The sequence below is a fragment of the Esox lucius genome, chromosome 5 (assembly GCF_011004845.1).
Source record: "Esox lucius isolate fEsoLuc1 chromosome 5, fEsoLuc1.pri, whole genome shotgun sequence".
Lineage (NCBI taxonomy): Eukaryota > Metazoa > Chordata > Actinopteri > Esociformes > Esocidae > Esox > Esox lucius.
In genome coordinates this window covers 36277950-36297147 of record NC_047573.1, presented here as the reverse complement: position 1 = coordinate 36297147, position 19198 = coordinate 36277950, and the positions used below count along the sequence as shown (strand labels likewise).

The window sequence follows — 19198 nt, the reverse complement described above, 5'->3', positions numbered from 1 at the left end:
TGATGAATGTCACTGCCACTCTTCCTCTTGCTCATGACGACACTCACTGTGAATGAAAGCTGACTAATAAAACTGCTAGCACTTTATAATCAAATAAACACTAATAATGCTATAAGCAAATACAGCTATACAGTATACTATACGAATATACAATCAATGAAAACGACTACGGTCGACTGTCGTTATGAGCATAAATTAAACCTGAAGCGCAACATAAATGATTGACACTTTTACACAGACTTCATGTGGGCTTTCTGACGTATCTAACAACATAATTAACATAATAAATTAACCTTAGTTGAATACGCACAAGCACCATTCTTGGTCACTGAGTGAACGTGTGGCAAAATCGTTTTTGAGGTAACTTAGCTACAACAGATAACGTTAGTAATTAACTGATCAGCATGCGCAAATTGTTTACACTCCATGCATTACTGACACTTATAACAAACTATTATTCATTCCCACAATTACAGTTCCAGCAAAAAATTACGTGTTAATGTTAAAACTATCACAATTGACAGGAAAATAGCCTACGTAACACTAATATTACATTGGAGTTTACCACTTTTTAAAACATTTGAAAGTAGTAGGCTAATGCAATAGAGACAGTCCTCTGGGTTTTTCAATAACTTACTCAAGTCACCTATAGACAAATCTTATATTCCAGTAATCTAAGAGATTAGAGCTATGCATTGGCGCAAAAATAAAGCCAACGTGCTCTAGGCCTATGTACTGCTATTCATGTGGATATTCTCTAATCCTCTCAAACTGGTCGATGGTTTAATACATTCTGTATTTTGTTTTTATAGCCAGAAAACATTGACACAAAGATGCTAACTAATGTAAAGCAATTCATACATATCTCTGGTCTAATTCATGGGAGACAATGCACGTTTTTTTATGACGTTTATGTAATTAATGGAAAGCTTGTAACAATAATGTGAAATAAATCACTTGTTATATAACACTAACTACTTGACAGGCCTGTGAATTGTTATTTGCTGCTCTTATGGCATTTCTCAATCTGAAAGTCTCCTAAGTAAAAGTATATCTATAATAATAATTTATGCAAAAACATTAGAGTTTGTTAACCACATTTTTAAATAAAACATTGAATTTATTGCATAACACATTACCATTCACATAATTTTTTTTCCATTTAGTACCTCTTTGTGGCATAAGTGGCTGGGGTTCGATGACAAAAGCTGAGGAATTATTGATAGTGAAATATGTCATGCACATCCCTAATACTCTAATTACTGTCTTTTCTCTGTTGACTTGGGCAAACTATAAAACCAAGTATAAACTATAAAACCAAAAATATGATACCGTATTTTCTGCTTTTCTGCTACACCTAAACTATATTTCACTAAAAAGTATTTTCACGTATAACCAAATACAGGATTGACACTAGTCTATAACCACCAGGCCTTTCAGACCCCCAGTATCCGTGTGTTTTCACTTCATTAGCATTCAATAGCCTAAAAAAGAATGAATTACGGGATTTTTTTTATTTAATATATCAAATGAATATGAAAAATACAATAATGTGTTTGTATTTCAGGTCTTATTAAAGGAATACGAAAAAACTTGAAGAATTGTCAATCTCCCTCGGTCTGGGGATCCATGCAAGATCTCACATCGTGGGGCATCAATGATCATGAGGAAGGTTAGGGATCAGCCCAGACCTACACGGCAGGACCTGGTCAATGACCTGAAGAGAGCTCGGACCACAGTCTCAAAGAAAACCATTAGTAACACACTATGCCTTCATGGATTAAAATCCTGCAGCGCACGCAAGGTCCCCCTGCTCAAGCCAACGCATGTCCAGGCCCGTCTGAAGTTTGCCAATGACCATCTGGATGATACAGAGGAGGAATGGGAGAAGGTCATGTGGTCTGATGAGACAAAAATAGAGCTTTTTGGTCTAAACTCCACTCGCCGTGTTTGGAGGAAGAAGGAGGATGTGTACAACCCCAAGAACACCATCCCAACCGTGAAGCATGGAGGTGGAAACATCATTCTTTGGGGATGCTTTTCTGCAAAGGGGACAGGACGACTACACCGTATTGAGGGGAGGATGGATGGGGCCATGTATCTCGAGATCTTGGCCAACAACCTCCTTCACTCAGTAAGAGCATAGAATCTGGGTCGTGGCTTGGTCTTCCAGCATGACAACGACCCGAAATACACAGCCAGGGCAACTAAGGAGTGGCTCCGTAAGAAGCATCTCAAGGTCCTGGAGTGGCCTAGCCAGTCTCCAGACCTGAACCCAATAGAAAATCTTTGAAGGGAGCTGGAAGTCTGTATTGCCCAGCAACAGCCCGAAACCTGAAGGATCTGGAGAAGGTCTGTATGGAGGAGTGGGCCAAAATCCCTGCTGCAGTGTGTGCAAACCTGGTCAAGAACTACAGGAAACATATGATCTCTGTAATTGCAAATAAAGGTTTCTGTACCAAATATTAAGTTCTGCTTTTCTGATGTATCAAATACTTATGTCATGCAATAAAATGCAAATTCATTGCTTAAAGTATATTTTGCTAATCAATATACTGTTTCAACTAGCCCACCTCCATTTTTTATAGAAATGTATGGAGGTTGAAGCTTTATTTATTTATTTTTTAAATGTGATATATGGAAATTGTTTCATTTCGTGAAATTCGAATTGAGCGTCAGACCAGACATCATTTAATATCAAAGTGATCAGACTTTTTTTTCTTTACCGGAAGGCAAGAAAACTAGCTACAAATTCCCAGTAGACACTTCAGTGAAGACTATGATCTGTCATTTGTAATACAAATACATTGTCTTCAGGGTTCATTTTCTTAATCGATCCTCTTCCTCTCCCTAACAGCAAGCCCTACTCCACACTTTTCTTTCGCAGTGCACTTTACACTGCATCTTCAATGTTTCTGACTGGTTAGAATTTGCTGTTCAGAGTGCCTACACACCTAATATCGTTTCCCCGACCCGCGTGCATAGTCACTTTATTGGGCTGTGGCTATTACATTCGTTAGACATAGAGCCATCACGGAATTGGGATTTTTTAAGAATAGTCACTTTAACTCACTTTTAATAAATTGTGACGAGTGAGAGGCATGATTGGAACAATATATTGTCTAGTTTGATTGACCAATTTAAGACATACAGCTGGATATTTGAATTTTAAATGTTTATTGTCTTAAAAAAGCTAAAAGGTAGGGGAAGATGTGTTGTAAGGGCACTTGTAGATATGTGTTGACTGATAGGATCGTGCCGTTTCCTTGCCAGACTCCAACCTTAATACTAATAATCTGATTAAATTTTAACTAGGCAAACGGATTCTAAAATCAACTCCTAATTAATTGTATACAAATATATGATTATAGCGAAGATGGCACACCTGTAAAAATAATTATTTTATTTGAGCGTAAAAATAAATAAAGCCAAAATCTCAGCTTTCTGCAGTTTAGAAATCGCACATGTTCAAATTGCAATTTCAATATGATTTTGATTAAAGGTGGAGCCCTACTCTTCAGCTTCACTTCTTACATTGCTCTTAGAATAATGATTCAAAGACCTACACAAGGCTGGAATGGGCTACAAGACCATCACCAATCAGCTTGGAGAGAAGGTGACAACAGTTGGTGCGATTATTCGCAAATGGTAGAAAAACAAAAGAATTGTCAATCTCCCTCGGTCTGGGGCTCCATGCAAGATCTCAGCTCGTGGAGTTGCAATGATCATGAGAATGGTGAGGAATCAGCCCAGAACTACACGGGAGGACCTTTAAATGATCTCAAGGCAGCTGGGACCATAGTCACCAAGAAAACAATTGGTAAAACACTACGCCGTGAAGGAATTAAATCCTGCAGTGCCTGCAAGGTCCCCCTTCTCAAGAAAGCACATGTACAGGCCTGTCTGAAGTTTAACAAAGAACATCTGAATGATTCAGAGGAGAACTGGGTGACAGTGTTGTGGTCAGATGAGACCAAAATGTAGCTCTATGGCATCAACTCAACACGCCGTGTTTGAAGGAGGAGGAATGCTGCCTATGATCCCAAGAACACCATCCCCACTGTCAAACATGAAGGTGGAAACAATATGCTTTGGGGGTGTTTTTCTGCTAAGGGGACAGGACAATTTCACCGCTTCAAAGGGACGATGGACAGGGCCATGTACCGTCAAATATTGGGTGAGAACTTCCTTCCCTCAGCCAGGGCATTGAAAATAGGTTGTGTATGGGTATTCCAGGATGACAATGACCCAACACACACAGTCAAGGCAACAAAGGAGTGGCTCAAGAATAAGCACATTAAGGTCCTGGAGTGGCCTAGTCACTCTTCAGACCATAATCCCATAGAAAATCTGTGGAGGGAGCTGAAGGTTTGAGTTGCCAAACGTCAGCCTCGAAACCTTAATGACTTGGAGAAGATCTGCAAAGAGGAGTGAGACAAAATCCCTCCTTAGATGTATGCAAACCTGGTGGCCAACTACAAGAAACGTCTGACCTCTGGAATTGCCAACAAGGGTATTGCCACCAAGTACTAAGTCATGTTTTGCAGAGGGGTTGAATAATGTATAACATTTTAGATTTTTTTGTTGTTATTCTGTCTCTCACTGTTCAAATAAACCTACCATAAAAATTATAGACTGATATAAACCTACCATAGACTCACTGTACTATGCCCACAGTGACTGGCTGATAGGAGAGGGTCTCTGTAAAAGGATGTCATGTTGTCATATTGAACTCAAGATATTCAAATAAAAATTTAGTCCTAGTGCAACTGATTAAACATAAAACCAAGAATGATGTACTGACTAGTACTGAATATGTTCAGCTAATGTTTGGCAGCTCGTAAACAAATGCGTTCATCTTTTGATGGAGCAATAATTTGTGCAATTGTGTGTCCCATCTATAGCATCAACTACACCAGCTACGGCCATGAAGTTGGCTTTTTTTTCTTTGTAGCAAACATCAATGAGGAAACCAAATGATTTGTCGGACAATGTGGGGTCTGGACAGGGCATTTATTGATTAATATAATATTTTACTGACCGATGACTGAGATATACGTAGTTTGTCTGCACTGCATAACTGCATTTTCCCTTTGGCCAAGTAGCGTAGAGTGGTCATAAACTTAATCTCGGGTGTGATCTCCGGTGTGATATCTTGGGCGTAATGGTTTTTCAGCAATTCTGAATTTGTGAAAAACGCTTCAAATGCAATTTCCATAGGATCAAAAGACAGTTTTAAACCTTTTCACAAGTACGTTTTAAAATATCACTGAAGGCCACCACAGCAGCCCATAAACACCATGCTGCCTAATATATATGGAGCAGTATTGTGATTTCAACCGGTTAAAATTACATTTTGAAACAACTTAGGGTAGTAGTACTGTTAAAGAGTATACTGAATAATTATTGAGCAAGCTTCTAAGATGTTATTTTCCTGAGTATCACTCCACTTGCTGTATCAATAAAACATGCTAACTATCTGGCAACGGTTTGTGTGTTTATGCCTTCATTTACATGATTATTCATTATTTTACTAAAGATTGTGAAAAATAATGAATTTCCGATTCTTGTATATTTAGTAATAGATAAATACGATCAATGAAAAACACCTTTATGAATTACTATGCTGAGCTTGTTTGGCTAATTACTGTCTATGGGCACAGCCATGCTTGTTTTCATTCCACTGGATTCTGGGACCAAATGTCTCAGACTAAAGACGGTTGAACAAGACGATTCACCAATCTGACCAGAATTTAAAATCTTGATTACCTTCCTGTCTCTGACTCACTCATCTTGTCACCTGTATCTGAATTTGTTCGATAAACCAACTTTAGCAGACAAGTTGCAAATTGTGAAATACCACATGTGCGACAGACCAGGCATCATGTAATGTTAAGTTGATCAGTCTTTTTTCTTTACCGGAAGGCAAGTAAGGTATGCAATGTTGTAGTCTATAATCTGTCATTTGCAACATCAATAAAAACGAAATATAATGCAACTGAAGAAAATAGTAATAATTGGGAACGGGGTTGTATTTTTTAAGATAAATAAATATCTGAGCTGCACTGATTTATTTATAAATTAAAAAATCAGTGCTTTTATCCAATCAGATTTTCCACATGTGCTGTCTCAGGGTGAAAATCTACCCTGAAGCCTATAGAATTTAAAGTGAATCCCATTTTTTGTTGAAGCAAATGGGGAGGATGTTGTTGATTGCCATATTCTCTTCAACCAATCAGATTTTGACTTTGCCATAACAAGCATGTTCTTTGACCAGCTGCAGCCTTCTATCTTGCCTAGTTGCCTACGTGTGTTTTTTTCAGATGGTGTGATCGGAGACAGCTACCTCACTGAGGTAAAACTAGTTAGGACGTAGTAGGAAAATTTAGAGGGGTGAAGATTTATTTTAACTTTCTTTTGTGAGGTTTAGAGTTTTAGATGTAATGCTTTACGTTAGATTTTTTATTTAGATTTGTACTGAGGCCTGTTGTTTCTTAATGCACAATATAGAAGAAATGGATTTGGTGGCAGATTTACTGGCAAGCTTTTTTTGAGAAAAGCTGGAAATTGCGAGGAACCAACCCCAACCTAGCAGCCCGGTCCCAGACAGGGAAAGGATTTGTGTGGCACTTTCAATTGCTTTGAAGAAACAACGTTTTTGTGAGTACGTTCTTGTTTCTTTGGTACCTGTAATGTCATTGATTTGGGCTTTGCAATGTATATTTGTGTTGCTGCGTCTTTTCATACTGCATAATGGTACTGTACATCCTTGATGGTTTCATTCGCCATGTATTCATGTTTCTGTAACTAATAGTTTTGTAAGCCTCTTGTTAAATCGTTTCACTGTGAATACGGGATGGTTACGTCCAATGACAATAGCCATTAGGGAGCCATACATGCTTGAATTATTAGCTTTGCGTCCATCATGCTGAAGATACTAATCATTATGTGTAAGTAGGATAAACGTGACCCCATTGGAAATGCCCGTCCAACACGTTTGTCTTGGTTACTGACCTGCATCTACTTGACATGTAAGGAGGTTAGGACTGTAACCAGCTAATTGTTTGTTTTAACCAGCAAGATAGATAAATTTAGCTGCCATGTACAAAAGTTGTCCAGGGGCTAATGACTTTCAAGACGGGAGGATTTATTTTGTCATTTAAATTACGCTATATGGGCTTAGAAAATACACTAACATGTGGATATAGGGGTGTACCAATTTCGATTCTAGTTAGAAAATGTTTAGGTTTGATTTTGAACTGCAAAATTGAAAAGGAGTTTGCGAATTCTGTGATTAAGTAACCGCACGTCATTGATTGTGGCCATCTGTTCCTACCTCCACGATATCCATGCAACCGATCATGTATGGTTCATGTAAAGGAGTTGGCATTAAACAAATTGTACTCATTAAACTGTTAAAAACTATACCGTTCTATACTTGCGGGCCTATTGTTTATTAAACGTCGGTAGCAGTAAGACAACAATAAGCAACAATAAGACTTACGATTTTCATATGTTGTCTTCAAAATAAAAGTCGGTGGTGTGTCTAATTTGTGTTGTGTAGGCTACATTTTCAAAGTGGGCGAAATTATAAATGAAACAAAATTACAATTTCAGTAATCCTTTACATAGGTTAAAGAATAGTATAAGGTGGAGCAACTCAGAAATGGTTAGAACTTATGTAAGGTAATGTAGAGAACATGATCTAATATAAAAAAAATATATATATATTTTGTTATTGCTTTTTATTTGCTTGTGCTCATTTGCTTTGGAGATTGATTGTGTAATACATCCAACCACACCAGATGTGTCCACAAGACACCTTAACTTAGGGCTAAGAGCATCCCATGCCCATGACTAAGCAAGTGTTCACAACTTGCATATTTTGAAGTGGGAAAGCACCACACAAAGCCTAGGGCTAGTTGGCCATGCTCTGGAGTGGGGTTAGCACCAACTTTTCAGGGTTAGACCCAGAAAAACAGTGACAAAATAACCAGTGTTCAACGGGTGCAAGAAAAAAAACATAGAACATTTATTGCCTAATCACAAAACCTGCCCTTTCTCTTAATTTAAATATGCTTGCCAAGAGCTCCGTCTGTTTTGGTACTTTCACTCTGCAAAGTTTTGTCGCTTCATTATACCTGCTAAATCTAAACAAAGTAGTTAATGCAGCTTGCTTTGGATGTAAATCCAGCAAACATGTCGAAAGAATGAAGGTTGACTAACGTTTTTCACTTTCTTTGCGTAGTTTTAGCAAAGTTGTTCAAGCAATTACTGACAGTGGGCATCTTGATCAGTCGATGTTATGAAGTCGTTCATTGAATTGTGGTAGCATAACATTGATCATGTGTCAGTGACATAGGCTACTGTAACATTATTCGCATGCCAGAGCGTATGTAACATTTGCAGCTTATCGTAGAAGGTAAAATTATATTTGACATTGATATTGTCGTATGTGTCCGTTATCCCAGGGCTTAGGAACACAAGTATGAATCCTGAGCCTAGGGTTAAGACTTAGGCCAGGGTTAACAAACTTGCTTAGCTAACCCAGGTCCAGTCTTACCCTGGGACAATGCAGTGTTAAAAGGCCTTATATTTTTCATCCCCCCACTGTAATGTACATGGGATACTTGCGGAAAAACTATTCAGTACCGCAGTGAATGTAGATTTTTTTCTCTATTACAAATATAATGTGAAAAATCGTAGGGCGCTCTGCTACATCCAGCAAAACTATATACTGTTGTCCCTCTTTAACCCCCAATGCACCACACTATACTGTACATGGAATTCATATTGCCTCATTAGTTAGCAGCTAGTAGCTTTTATTAGGAGTCTGGCTATTTACTCAATCTAAATTTACTCTGATGACATGAACATTATAACAGACAGTTTAGCTATTAATAATTTGCCTTTTAGATATGGTGTTATTCCAGCCTCAGCAGCTAATCTATGTCCAGTAGCTAATCAATCCACTGTTTTCATTGGTACAATGACTTGCAAATATTGGTACAATGGGCAACTATTTAGTGGAATGCACCATTGCCATGAATATTTCATAAAACATTTTTTTCAAACTACCTAGCAGATCAAAAAAAATTCTGACGTTAGTGATGAATGCTATCGATGTTAGCTAGCAAGTAAAGTTAGCTAATGGAAAATGATTTATCTAACCTCAGTTTAAGCTAACGTTAGTCCATCTAAATTCATTTTGGTGACATGAACATTATAACATACAGAGTGGATATAGAAAGTCTACACACCCTTGTTGTGATGTAAAAGAATGAGACAAAGATAAATCATGTCAGAACTTTTTCCACCTTCAATGTGACCTATAACGTGAACAATTCAATTGAAAAACAAACTGAAATCTTTGAGGGTGAAAAATAAACTCAAAACAACATGGTTGCATAAGTGTGCACACCCTTAAACTAATACTTTGTTGAAGCACCTTTTTGGATTTAATTACAGTATTCAGTCTTTTTGGGTCTTTTTAAGGCCCCGGTTCCAGCTGAAGAGAAACAGCCCAAAAGCATGATTCTGTCACCACCATGATTCACAATTTGCGTGGTATTTGTTGTGACGTTTCTAACATTGGCCTAAAATCCCTTTTTCAGATTGGAAACATGATTTTGGAATCAAAATATTGTGCAAGAAGATTGTTATCATCTATACAATAAATGCGATCTGGCTCAAATAATTGCAATTAGGCAGTTATGTAATATTCACCACAGCCCAGTCCTAGCCTAAGCTCAGTTCTCAAAGATTGGAAAGACTCCATTCTGCTGACTAATTTAAATAAAAAATATTTAGACGAATTATAGCCTTGCAAATACATGTAGATGGCCTAAAAGTAACGCGTTTATTATGTACACTATTCATGTGACAATGTTCAATGACAATAAAGTTGAATAATCTATCATGTACACTATAATTTATGTATAATATAATTGTATACAATATCATGTATTTAGCTTACAATCAACCACTGATTGATATTGCGCTATGTTGTTGTTCATAGATTTTCTTGACAATGTGAAACATCTGTCTCTCAGCATTTTTACTGTTACAATAACTAAATTAAATAAAGTAGATAAAGAAAATAGGAACTTCAAAACAGTTTTGGAAGAGGCACTGTTTCCTTCCATAAACATCACCCTGTCGCTTATGTGTGGGAGGAAAGCATCAACTTGTAAATAATACACAGGAGTTGTTGAATTTGGCTGTTAATTAAAAGTGATTTATACTATATATAAATAAAGAATTGTCTAAACAGAAAATGAAAAAAGCTATTCATGCTTTGAGATATGATATCTTAAATTCCAATCAAACCCTTTAACAACATATCAGATATAATGGAAAAATGGCATGCTTCAAATTTTCTATCAGCAAACTAGGTTTACAGACGATGTGAAGACGCGATCGAGCCAGTGAACTACACAGTGCCACACACTCACTTCACTACTTTATAGCACTAAACGATAAAGAAATTGTACCATGAATAAACACTTTCTAACAGCTTCACCCATTCAGCTGATGAATAAAAAGTGTCATTTCTCTCAGTGGTTCGACAAGCCGTTATAGCCTACTGAATAGTAAATTATTGTTGCCATCTGTGTAACATCGACTTACACGTGTTAATTAGCTTTTAGAAAAGAAAACACATTATATTTTTGTAATATAGCCTATTAACCATTTTCTAAGGTTTGATCAATCGACGTAGATCAGTAGCCTAGATTTGTCAACAAGTAGCCTATCGTCCAAGCTGATGCAAAATGTGGGGTATAGACCCAACTCGATTGATAAAACCAGCCGGGCACCACAGCACAGAGACTTATAACGTGCTACTATTCAGCCGATTGTTCACTGTTCTGAATTAATGCTTTGGAGTTCAAAGGTTGCCTTGCTTTAGGGTTTCAAATAACTATTAATGAACAATAATAGGCCCAACGCCGGACGGAATGCAAAAACAATGGGCTATAGCAACCATTACATGGCCTTTTACTGCTGCTACATAATGAATTTGGCCTAATTAGACATACTAATGATTCTCGATTGAACGACTTAGTGCCTCGATTGAACGACTTAGTGCCTCGATTGAACGACAGTGCCTCGATTGAACGACTTAGTGCCTCGATTGAACGACTTAGTGCCTCGATTGAACGACTTAGTGTCTCGATTGAACAACTTAGTTAATAAAGAAAATGAAAAAAATATTTTTTTACTTCTTAATTTTTTTGCTATGTCGTTCAAACTAGATACTAGGTTGTTGAAACGAGATAAACTTCTCTGGGGCCATATTTTCTTTACTACTTGTAGGGACGGACTGGGACTAAAAAACTAGGCCCGGCCCAAAGCAATCGGCGTGTGGAAACTCGACAACAACAACAATAACGCCTACCGCCTGGCATGAGTGTCACAAGAATTTAATTGTGGCTCATGATACTATACCATCAAAATTATAGCAATAGCACTGATGTTGACTAGATGTTGTGTTAAAAGCATATTATTCTAGATTATTGCTGTCTTAAAATGAATGTATTACTTAATAATCTTAATTAATTAAACTTACTGCACAAATAATAATACCACATCTTAATTAAAATACACCATTACAAATGTAACTTCTGTATTCAAAATCTTCAAAGTTTGTAAGCATTAACTGTAACGTTACCAACATTTTTAAAAGTAAAAGCACAACATATTTCTTAATATTAGCTACTGCATGTGGCATTTTACAGCTAAAATGTTGAAGTTTAGCTGTTTTAACTACTGTAATCAATAAAAATGTAGCAAGCTGAATATCACTTCCTAACATCCCTAGCAAGTAACTCTCTTTCTCCTCTCATGTTCCATACTTACTTGCCCTGTATCTGCCTGTGGAACCAGCTCATCTTTCTGTCCCTCATCATCAATGGTGGCATGTTGCTGCATAGCTGTCTGGCTCACTTCTTCACTGCTGGGTCTGCTGCTAATATTTAACTGCGAGGTGCTGCTGCTGGCTGTGCAGTTAAATATTTCAGTTTGTGACATTTAGCGGCTTCAGTATCTAAATTCCAAAAATATATATATTTCGCCTTCTCAGCCCCACCCTTTTCTTTTCGTTTTTTACCCGAGGCCGCGTTATGCATATTGTTTGTTTCTTTCTATGCTTCTATCTAACGTCTTTGCTGTTGGTTTCTTCCTCCTCTTCCACTTCTTTTCCTTAGTTGGCGGCCATGGCCAGTGCAGCTGGCATCCAACTTAAAGGTGCATTGCTGCCACCTACAGTACTGGAGTGTGAAACAGATTAGTGGGGGGAAAAACAGGTGATGACTGTGTGTGTGGCGGGTGGTGGACCGGCCCGCCGGCCGTCCTGGAGTACCGGCCGTTCTGTGATTCTCCAGAAAATTGTCTAAATAAATAAATCAATAAGTGTTTTGAGGCTGCATGAAATAGAACATTTATCATGTAAATGTATTAAACAAGATTAGTCTTTGGTTGTCTGGATTGTGTCCACACAACAATGGTGTGCTGGGATTAGTGGTAAATCAGATTATTCTAATATGTATTGATGAAGAATGGAGCAGGACTGACTTTGAAGGTAAGAAATTTCCTGACTGCAAACTCTAACATTGAATTAAGGATTATAAAGCAAACTATAATTGCTAAAATACCACACTTGACTTCTCAGATGCAGCGCAAGCCAATACTGGACACAAAGGGAGAAACATTCTTCGTTGGACAACCTGGACAAAGCAGCAAAGAGGGATATCAAACAGCGGACACGCCTCCGCAAGCGACAGGTTTGTTTATAAATGTGTAGAAAGAAAAAAAAGTTTTGAGAATGTTTGTTTTATATTTGATTGGAAGTGATGACTAATTTCTCATTGGGTCATGGGTATCTCCACGAGCAAAAGCTGTGAAACGTACTACCGCACACTGATTTACAAATAAAAATGATTTTGTCACAGTGCTAGCAACATTTTAGTGACAAAACTCTGAACGTCCGGGCTTTACTAATGAGTAGCATGATTAAAGAAAATGAAGCTGGTTACAATTATGCATAATTTTTTACTACAGAAGTAATTACTAGTTTGGAGACCTTTTTTGCAAGTGTGCAACATATTCTACAAATAAAAAACATATGACGCTGTTTTACCTTCATTATTTTTATATGCATTTTAATTTATCATAACTTTAACTTTCTTAAGTGTGAAGAGTAGGTCTTGCGGTAATGTTTGGACCACTCTAGAATTTTACAGTTTGACATTGTACTGTTTTGACATTGTCAATATATTGTCTATTGTACTTTCAGAGGCTTTGGCTAGTTGTCTGAAAGAACTCTTGGCTGAAGAGATGCTGCAGTTTGCTGGGGTGACTGAGGACATGATGACTGATACGGAGACTGATCCCGGTGGATTTTTCGTTTCTTCTCCAAGCTGGCACTCTGCTGAGTTTGAGTACCTGATCAAATCAGCTGACGAATGAAGGAGAGCCAACCGCACTTATGGGGAGAAGAGGCATTGCCAAAACGAAAACCATTCAACTCGTCCACAGCCACCACAGCCCTACCCTGGACACCTGATTGCTCAGAACATTTAAATAGAAGAGAAGCTGAGGTTTACCTGGCAACTGAGGACATGTGGATGTTTGGTTTCCTGATCAAATTAGCTGACTAGCACACACACACACACACAGTCAAGTCTCAATTGCTGCTCCCAGAAGCAGAACTTTATATAGTTTTAAAAAACTTTACTAGGGTGTAGTTATTTTGTTGTCCATTACTTAAAATGTTTTTTCTATTTGTTTTTAGCCTTTCTATTGGTGCCTTGCTGTGAGGTTAGTATTGCGTAGCGGTTTTATTCACATTGACAAATTATTTTCTATTGTTACTCCTCAAAATCTGTATATTATTCAAAACATTCAGCCATCAGTGTCCTTTTGAGAACTTTTTATTCTTGTATTGCTGTGTGAGAACCTGCAAGCAAGCATTTCCACTTAAAACTTAACTATAACTATGTGCACTACCTTTAATTACATTGCTGTTTTTAGTACTGTGTCCCAATATTTATTTGAATTAATATACGTAACATATTTTGTTGTTATTGTTTGTATGCTTTAAATAACCTTCTGTTGCTTTATCGCTGTGAGGTTACATACAAGGATTTTCTTGTCGAACTTGTTTACACTACTTTAACAACATTACATCTGTTAATTTGTATGCATTCATTGTAAATACTGTATTTTTTTTAAAAGAAATACTGGGAAATAACTGGGTATGTTAATATCCTCCATTGATATGGGGGGGGGGGGGTGTTAGGTCCTTTGCGGTTCCTCTTTGTGAAAAGTCGCAACATAAACTGGCTTTGGAGTGTTGAGTAATTAAAGAGTGTAATTTCCACAACTGGCCTGCAATTGGCAACATTCGTAAGAGGTTTTGTTATGGAAATTCTTGAACTAATGTACATTTCAGACATGTCTGCTTTTCTATTACCTGGTATGTAACTCTTGTCTTTGTGACACACCTCTGAATAATATCAGCGGATCATTAGGCCCTCTGACCATTTGTGAATCTGCCTAAACCAATAAGGGTATCTGTCCTTTGTTCTTCAGGAATGTTGGTAGTGCTGTAACTGTGGGAAAGGAAGAATGAGGTGTTGAGGTATATGTAAACCTTCTGTCATGGGGGTAGATACAGGCCAATTACCTTTAGGATAGGTTAGAGGAAGACACAACAGGGTGCAAAAAGGATAAGGAACAAATGTTGACTTTAGAGAATGAACAAGCAGTATCTCACCACACCCCTTTCAACAGTAATAAATGATGCCAAGAGAGTTTTGTCTCTCTACTTACTCCTTTAAGAGTTCCTATTGATGGAATTACCATCACAGTGTAAAGATAACTAGGACAACGAAACAGGGGTATGTGGCGCAGTGTAATTTGCTTTTGCTCATTAGCTTTAGAGAGGGGAGGCGATTCATGAAGTTTTAGAAAGTGGTTAATTGTGGGGGAGTACTTAGGTTATTAGGGAATGATGTTAAGAAAGTATTGTCAAAATGTTACGAATGTGGACAAGGAAAAGAGACTAGTGTAAAGGTATGCCTTTATTGCAATACATTGTTATTTTTTATAGCGTCACATAAAAAAAAAAACAATGTGAGAAATGGCTACAGTATGATGCTGAAGCAGTGGTAACGAGTTGTTTGGTGTGTGGCCAGTATGCTAAGAATAAAAGCCGAAACAACTCATATCATCAGAAATAAAGTTTGTATTCAACATACAGTGGATATAAAAAAGTCTTTACACACCTGTTAAAATGCCAGGTTCTTGTGATGTAAAACGATTAACAAAGATAAATCATGTCTGAACTTTTTCCACCTTTAATTTAACCTATATCGCGAACAATTCAATTGAAAAACAAACTGACATATTTGAGGGGGAAGAATTTACATTTTTAAACTCACAACAACCTGGTTGCATAAGTGTGCAACCAGGTTATTGTCTCATTCTTTTACATCATAAAAACCTGGCATTTTAACAGGGGTGTGTAGACTTATATCCACTGTATTACCTTATTATCTCAATGAAATATACTCAAATTAATGTATACGTGACACAAAAAGGCTATTTATTATAAAAAGATATGCTTGGCTGGAGGATTTCATCTACCAGTCCCCTTAGCAGGTGTGCCAAAAAGTTCATTTCAGACACTGACTGTGAGGTAGCAGCTTAGATCACCACACCACACCGTGGTCCTCAATCAAAATTAAAGTTTAAATTAGAAACGTTTCCAGCGAAATATGCCAAAGATGACCTGTAAATGGTAATGTTGGTGAATCCCTGGTAGCTTTACAACCATACCCAGTTAGGTGTGGCTGCAGTAAGTGGTAAAATATAGGGTATGGTAAAAAGTGAGTATGAATGCGCCCACTCACCTGAAAAACGTCACAAAGAACTGGACAAGGTCCATTATGCTATTGTGCTGGGAGAAGGCAATCTGTGAGGAGAGAGAGGTAAGTCTTAGTACGCCAAAAAAAAAAAAAACATTGAATTGAGGGGGGGTTCAGGTGGTCAAAGAGTATGACTTATTAATGAAAACAAAACAGGTAAACATTCCCAAACAAGTGAAACATACAATAAAAGGATGGTCGCAAGCTGATCCTAGACTTGCGTCAACAGGCAATTTCTACCCGGAAAATGTTTATGACCTCCACAGACAGTGCTCTATATGTGGAGTAATTGGGTGCATATATAGTATGTATCAGAGTTATACTGGAACAAACAAGGACTTGGCACATGCGTCCAGCATAGATTTACTGCAATGTACCTATACAGAGCCTAGGGGCAACTTTGAGATGACTTGATATCTGTGCTTCGAATTCTACCCAATAGGAAAGCAAAATAAACACCTGCCCTGGTTTGATCCCCTGGGACATGCCAGATGGATTGTTATTGTTGGGCTTTGTTGGGTTGTTTCATAAACTGGGTGCTTTTTGATTAGTGTAACTTTTATGACAAAATAGAGAAAAGTAAATCTTTCAAATCAAAATTTACACTCCTATTGAGTGTAAATATACAAGGTTGTAACAAACTTGACTGTGATCGAGAGGCAATTGAGATTTAAGTTTGCTTTAGAAAAACATTTAATTAGGGTTTCAGCAGTTCACTGGTGAAACCCTATTGTTTTTGTTCCAGTTCATTATTATTATTATACTTCCGGCAAAAAAGGGTATTCAGTTTTGGGATAATCAAACATTAGGTGAAAGCTAAATATATTTTCCTCTAATATACGTAACTGTAGTGAGGATAGAGCGCTAAAGTCATCCCCCATTGTTGATGATAGAACAATCAAAATGTTTTTTCGGCATTTCTGAATATGTGAAAAATGCTTCAAACAACTTCTATAGCATGAAATGACTGATTTGAAGTGTGATTACATTTGGTACACATGATCAGGGTTGTGAGTTTAGTTTATATGAAAGATGTTTCAATTTGGCCACATGGGGATACATGTGAAAAGGAAAAACCATACATTTAATATATTTACAGCGGAGTTGGATGTGTGTCCTATTGGAAAAACTGCAATCTGGCAACTAATAGCTTAATGCTGAAACCCGCTAAATGCTGCTTGCAGCTTTAATTGTTATTAGATTTCTAGCTTGTTTGTGGTTGACATGTTCGAAACACTCCCTTTACCACCACAAAAGAATGCCAGAGTATACAGTAACTCCCCTGCTTTTACACTAAGAATGTATTATTATACATTATACAGAAAGTACTCTATTAAAAAAATATATAAAAAAGGATTTGACTGCATTGACATGGAAGTTACATTTAAGTAATATGATTGACACAATTGAATCACTTATTACATAAAATAAATATATTTAGAAATGATGGAGAAAGCAACAGAATACCTAGTGATTTACAATTATGATGAAAACTGGGGAACATTTTCAGATTAGGTGGGATAGAATCGTTGTAGAAGTGATTATTAATAAGGTAATCAAATTTGATCTTCATGTGTATTGCCATCTTAATTTAACCAAATTAAAGTGCTGGTAATGTGGAATCTGAGCATTAATAATTACAATATGAATGTACGTTTCATTGGAAGTGAATGTGCCTAGATAATGAGAACAACCAAAACTTCTCTGTTTAGATTATCTCTCTGTAGGTTGGGCTCTGATAACCACAGGAATGTTTACATTGACCATGATCTTTGCTAGGTAAACACGCCCTTCAATGTATATATCAGCTAGTAACCAGCATTACAGTGAGAAGAGAAGAGATGGAGCCTGTAACATCATGAGCTAATAGACTATGAAATGCTGAAATAAAAATTTTAATTACTCTCCTCCTTGACAACCGGGTATGGAATTCATTATTTCAACCACTATATGAAGCGGCCGATTTCTAAAAGCATGGTACCATGACCGGTTAAGCTGCGTTTCCACCGCAGGAACTATACCCAGGAACTAGGAACTTTTCCAGGAACTCGCTGCGTTTCCACCGCAGGAACCAGGGTCTAGAAGCAGGAAACAGGAACTGCCTTCTATGGCGCTGCGGCAACGATTGTCTAGGCTGCTGCGTTGTTGGAAGCCATGGTGGAAGATACAGAAACTGGATAACCAGTCGGTTTAAGGTAAATCACAATGTTTTACATGATGCATGTTAAATTCTATAACGTTATGTTTTGTCAGGATATTTGTATACTACATATGTTACTGTTTGTCATGCTATTGTTCCTCTAGACCAGGGGTGGGCAATATTTTTCACTGGGGGGCCACACTGAACATGCCAGAGAGCATCGTGGGCTAGATAACTTTTTTAACCAACATGCCTAAAAAACACACAACATAGCTAACTTTGTTAACTTGCATATTATATTTATGCATATTTATTTTCCATGCAACACCATTTTCATAATTGAACTTAATTCACTTTTTTATTATGTTCTGTTAACAACTGTTATTATGGCAGGCAAAGGCCCAAATAATCCCTTTTTAGGGTTATTACCCAACAGAAATGTTACAACACATAATTGCCTTAAAACTTAACTTTCAACTCAGAGTAAGCTACATTACATAAGGTATAGTGTATAACAGTTATATAGGTATATAGGTATAATAGTTATTAGGGCAGACATAAGTCTATGAAATCACTTCTGAAGATTTTCACTCAAAGCAAATGTTGGTATAATTTCTGTCATCTAACTTCATACAGTATATTTTTTGAAGTATGTGCTTTTAACGACAGCGATACACAGCAGCCCAGACCCAATAATTCAACTTTTAGGGCTACTCATTCAATATGAACAGGAGAGCCTCGTATGGGCGTTAACAAGTGAGATGAAGTCAGGAGTCATTTCTGTTGAAGCAGTGTGCGGTACTGTTGTGTGGTTCAGTGAGGCTGCATCTGCGCTTGTTGAATTGTAGCATCGGGTGACAGTTTTTGTATTTCGCTGCATGCTTGCTCTGGAAGTGCCTCTGCAAATTGTACACTTTAAAAACTGTGGTGATAGGTTTACATATGCAAGTTCCTTAAAATATTTTCCTGTCAATAGTTTTTTTAATACCCTGCTCTCATTTCCAGAGATCGCTAGCCATCAATTGCGTATAGTACATACAACTGATAACCTCCGCGTGTGGATTGTAGTGCTGGTCCCTACGTATCATAGCAACGCAAATACCTTGTTTCAACTTCTGTATATGGACAG

At 37.4% G+C, this 19198-nt stretch overlaps 1 protein-coding gene across 1 annotated transcript in view; it reads right to left on the bottom strand.

Moving 5' to 3' along the window:
* atrnl1b (attractin-like 1b) overlaps positions 1–19198 on the bottom strand; it is a 264456-nt gene that overhangs the window by 125861 nt on the left and 119397 nt on the right. Inside the window, exon 25 of the mRNA XM_029119865.2 lies at positions 15915–15976. Coding sequence (XP_028975698.2) covers positions 15915–15976 — 62 coding nt within the window. The remainder of the gene's footprint in view (positions 1–15914; positions 15977–19198) is intronic.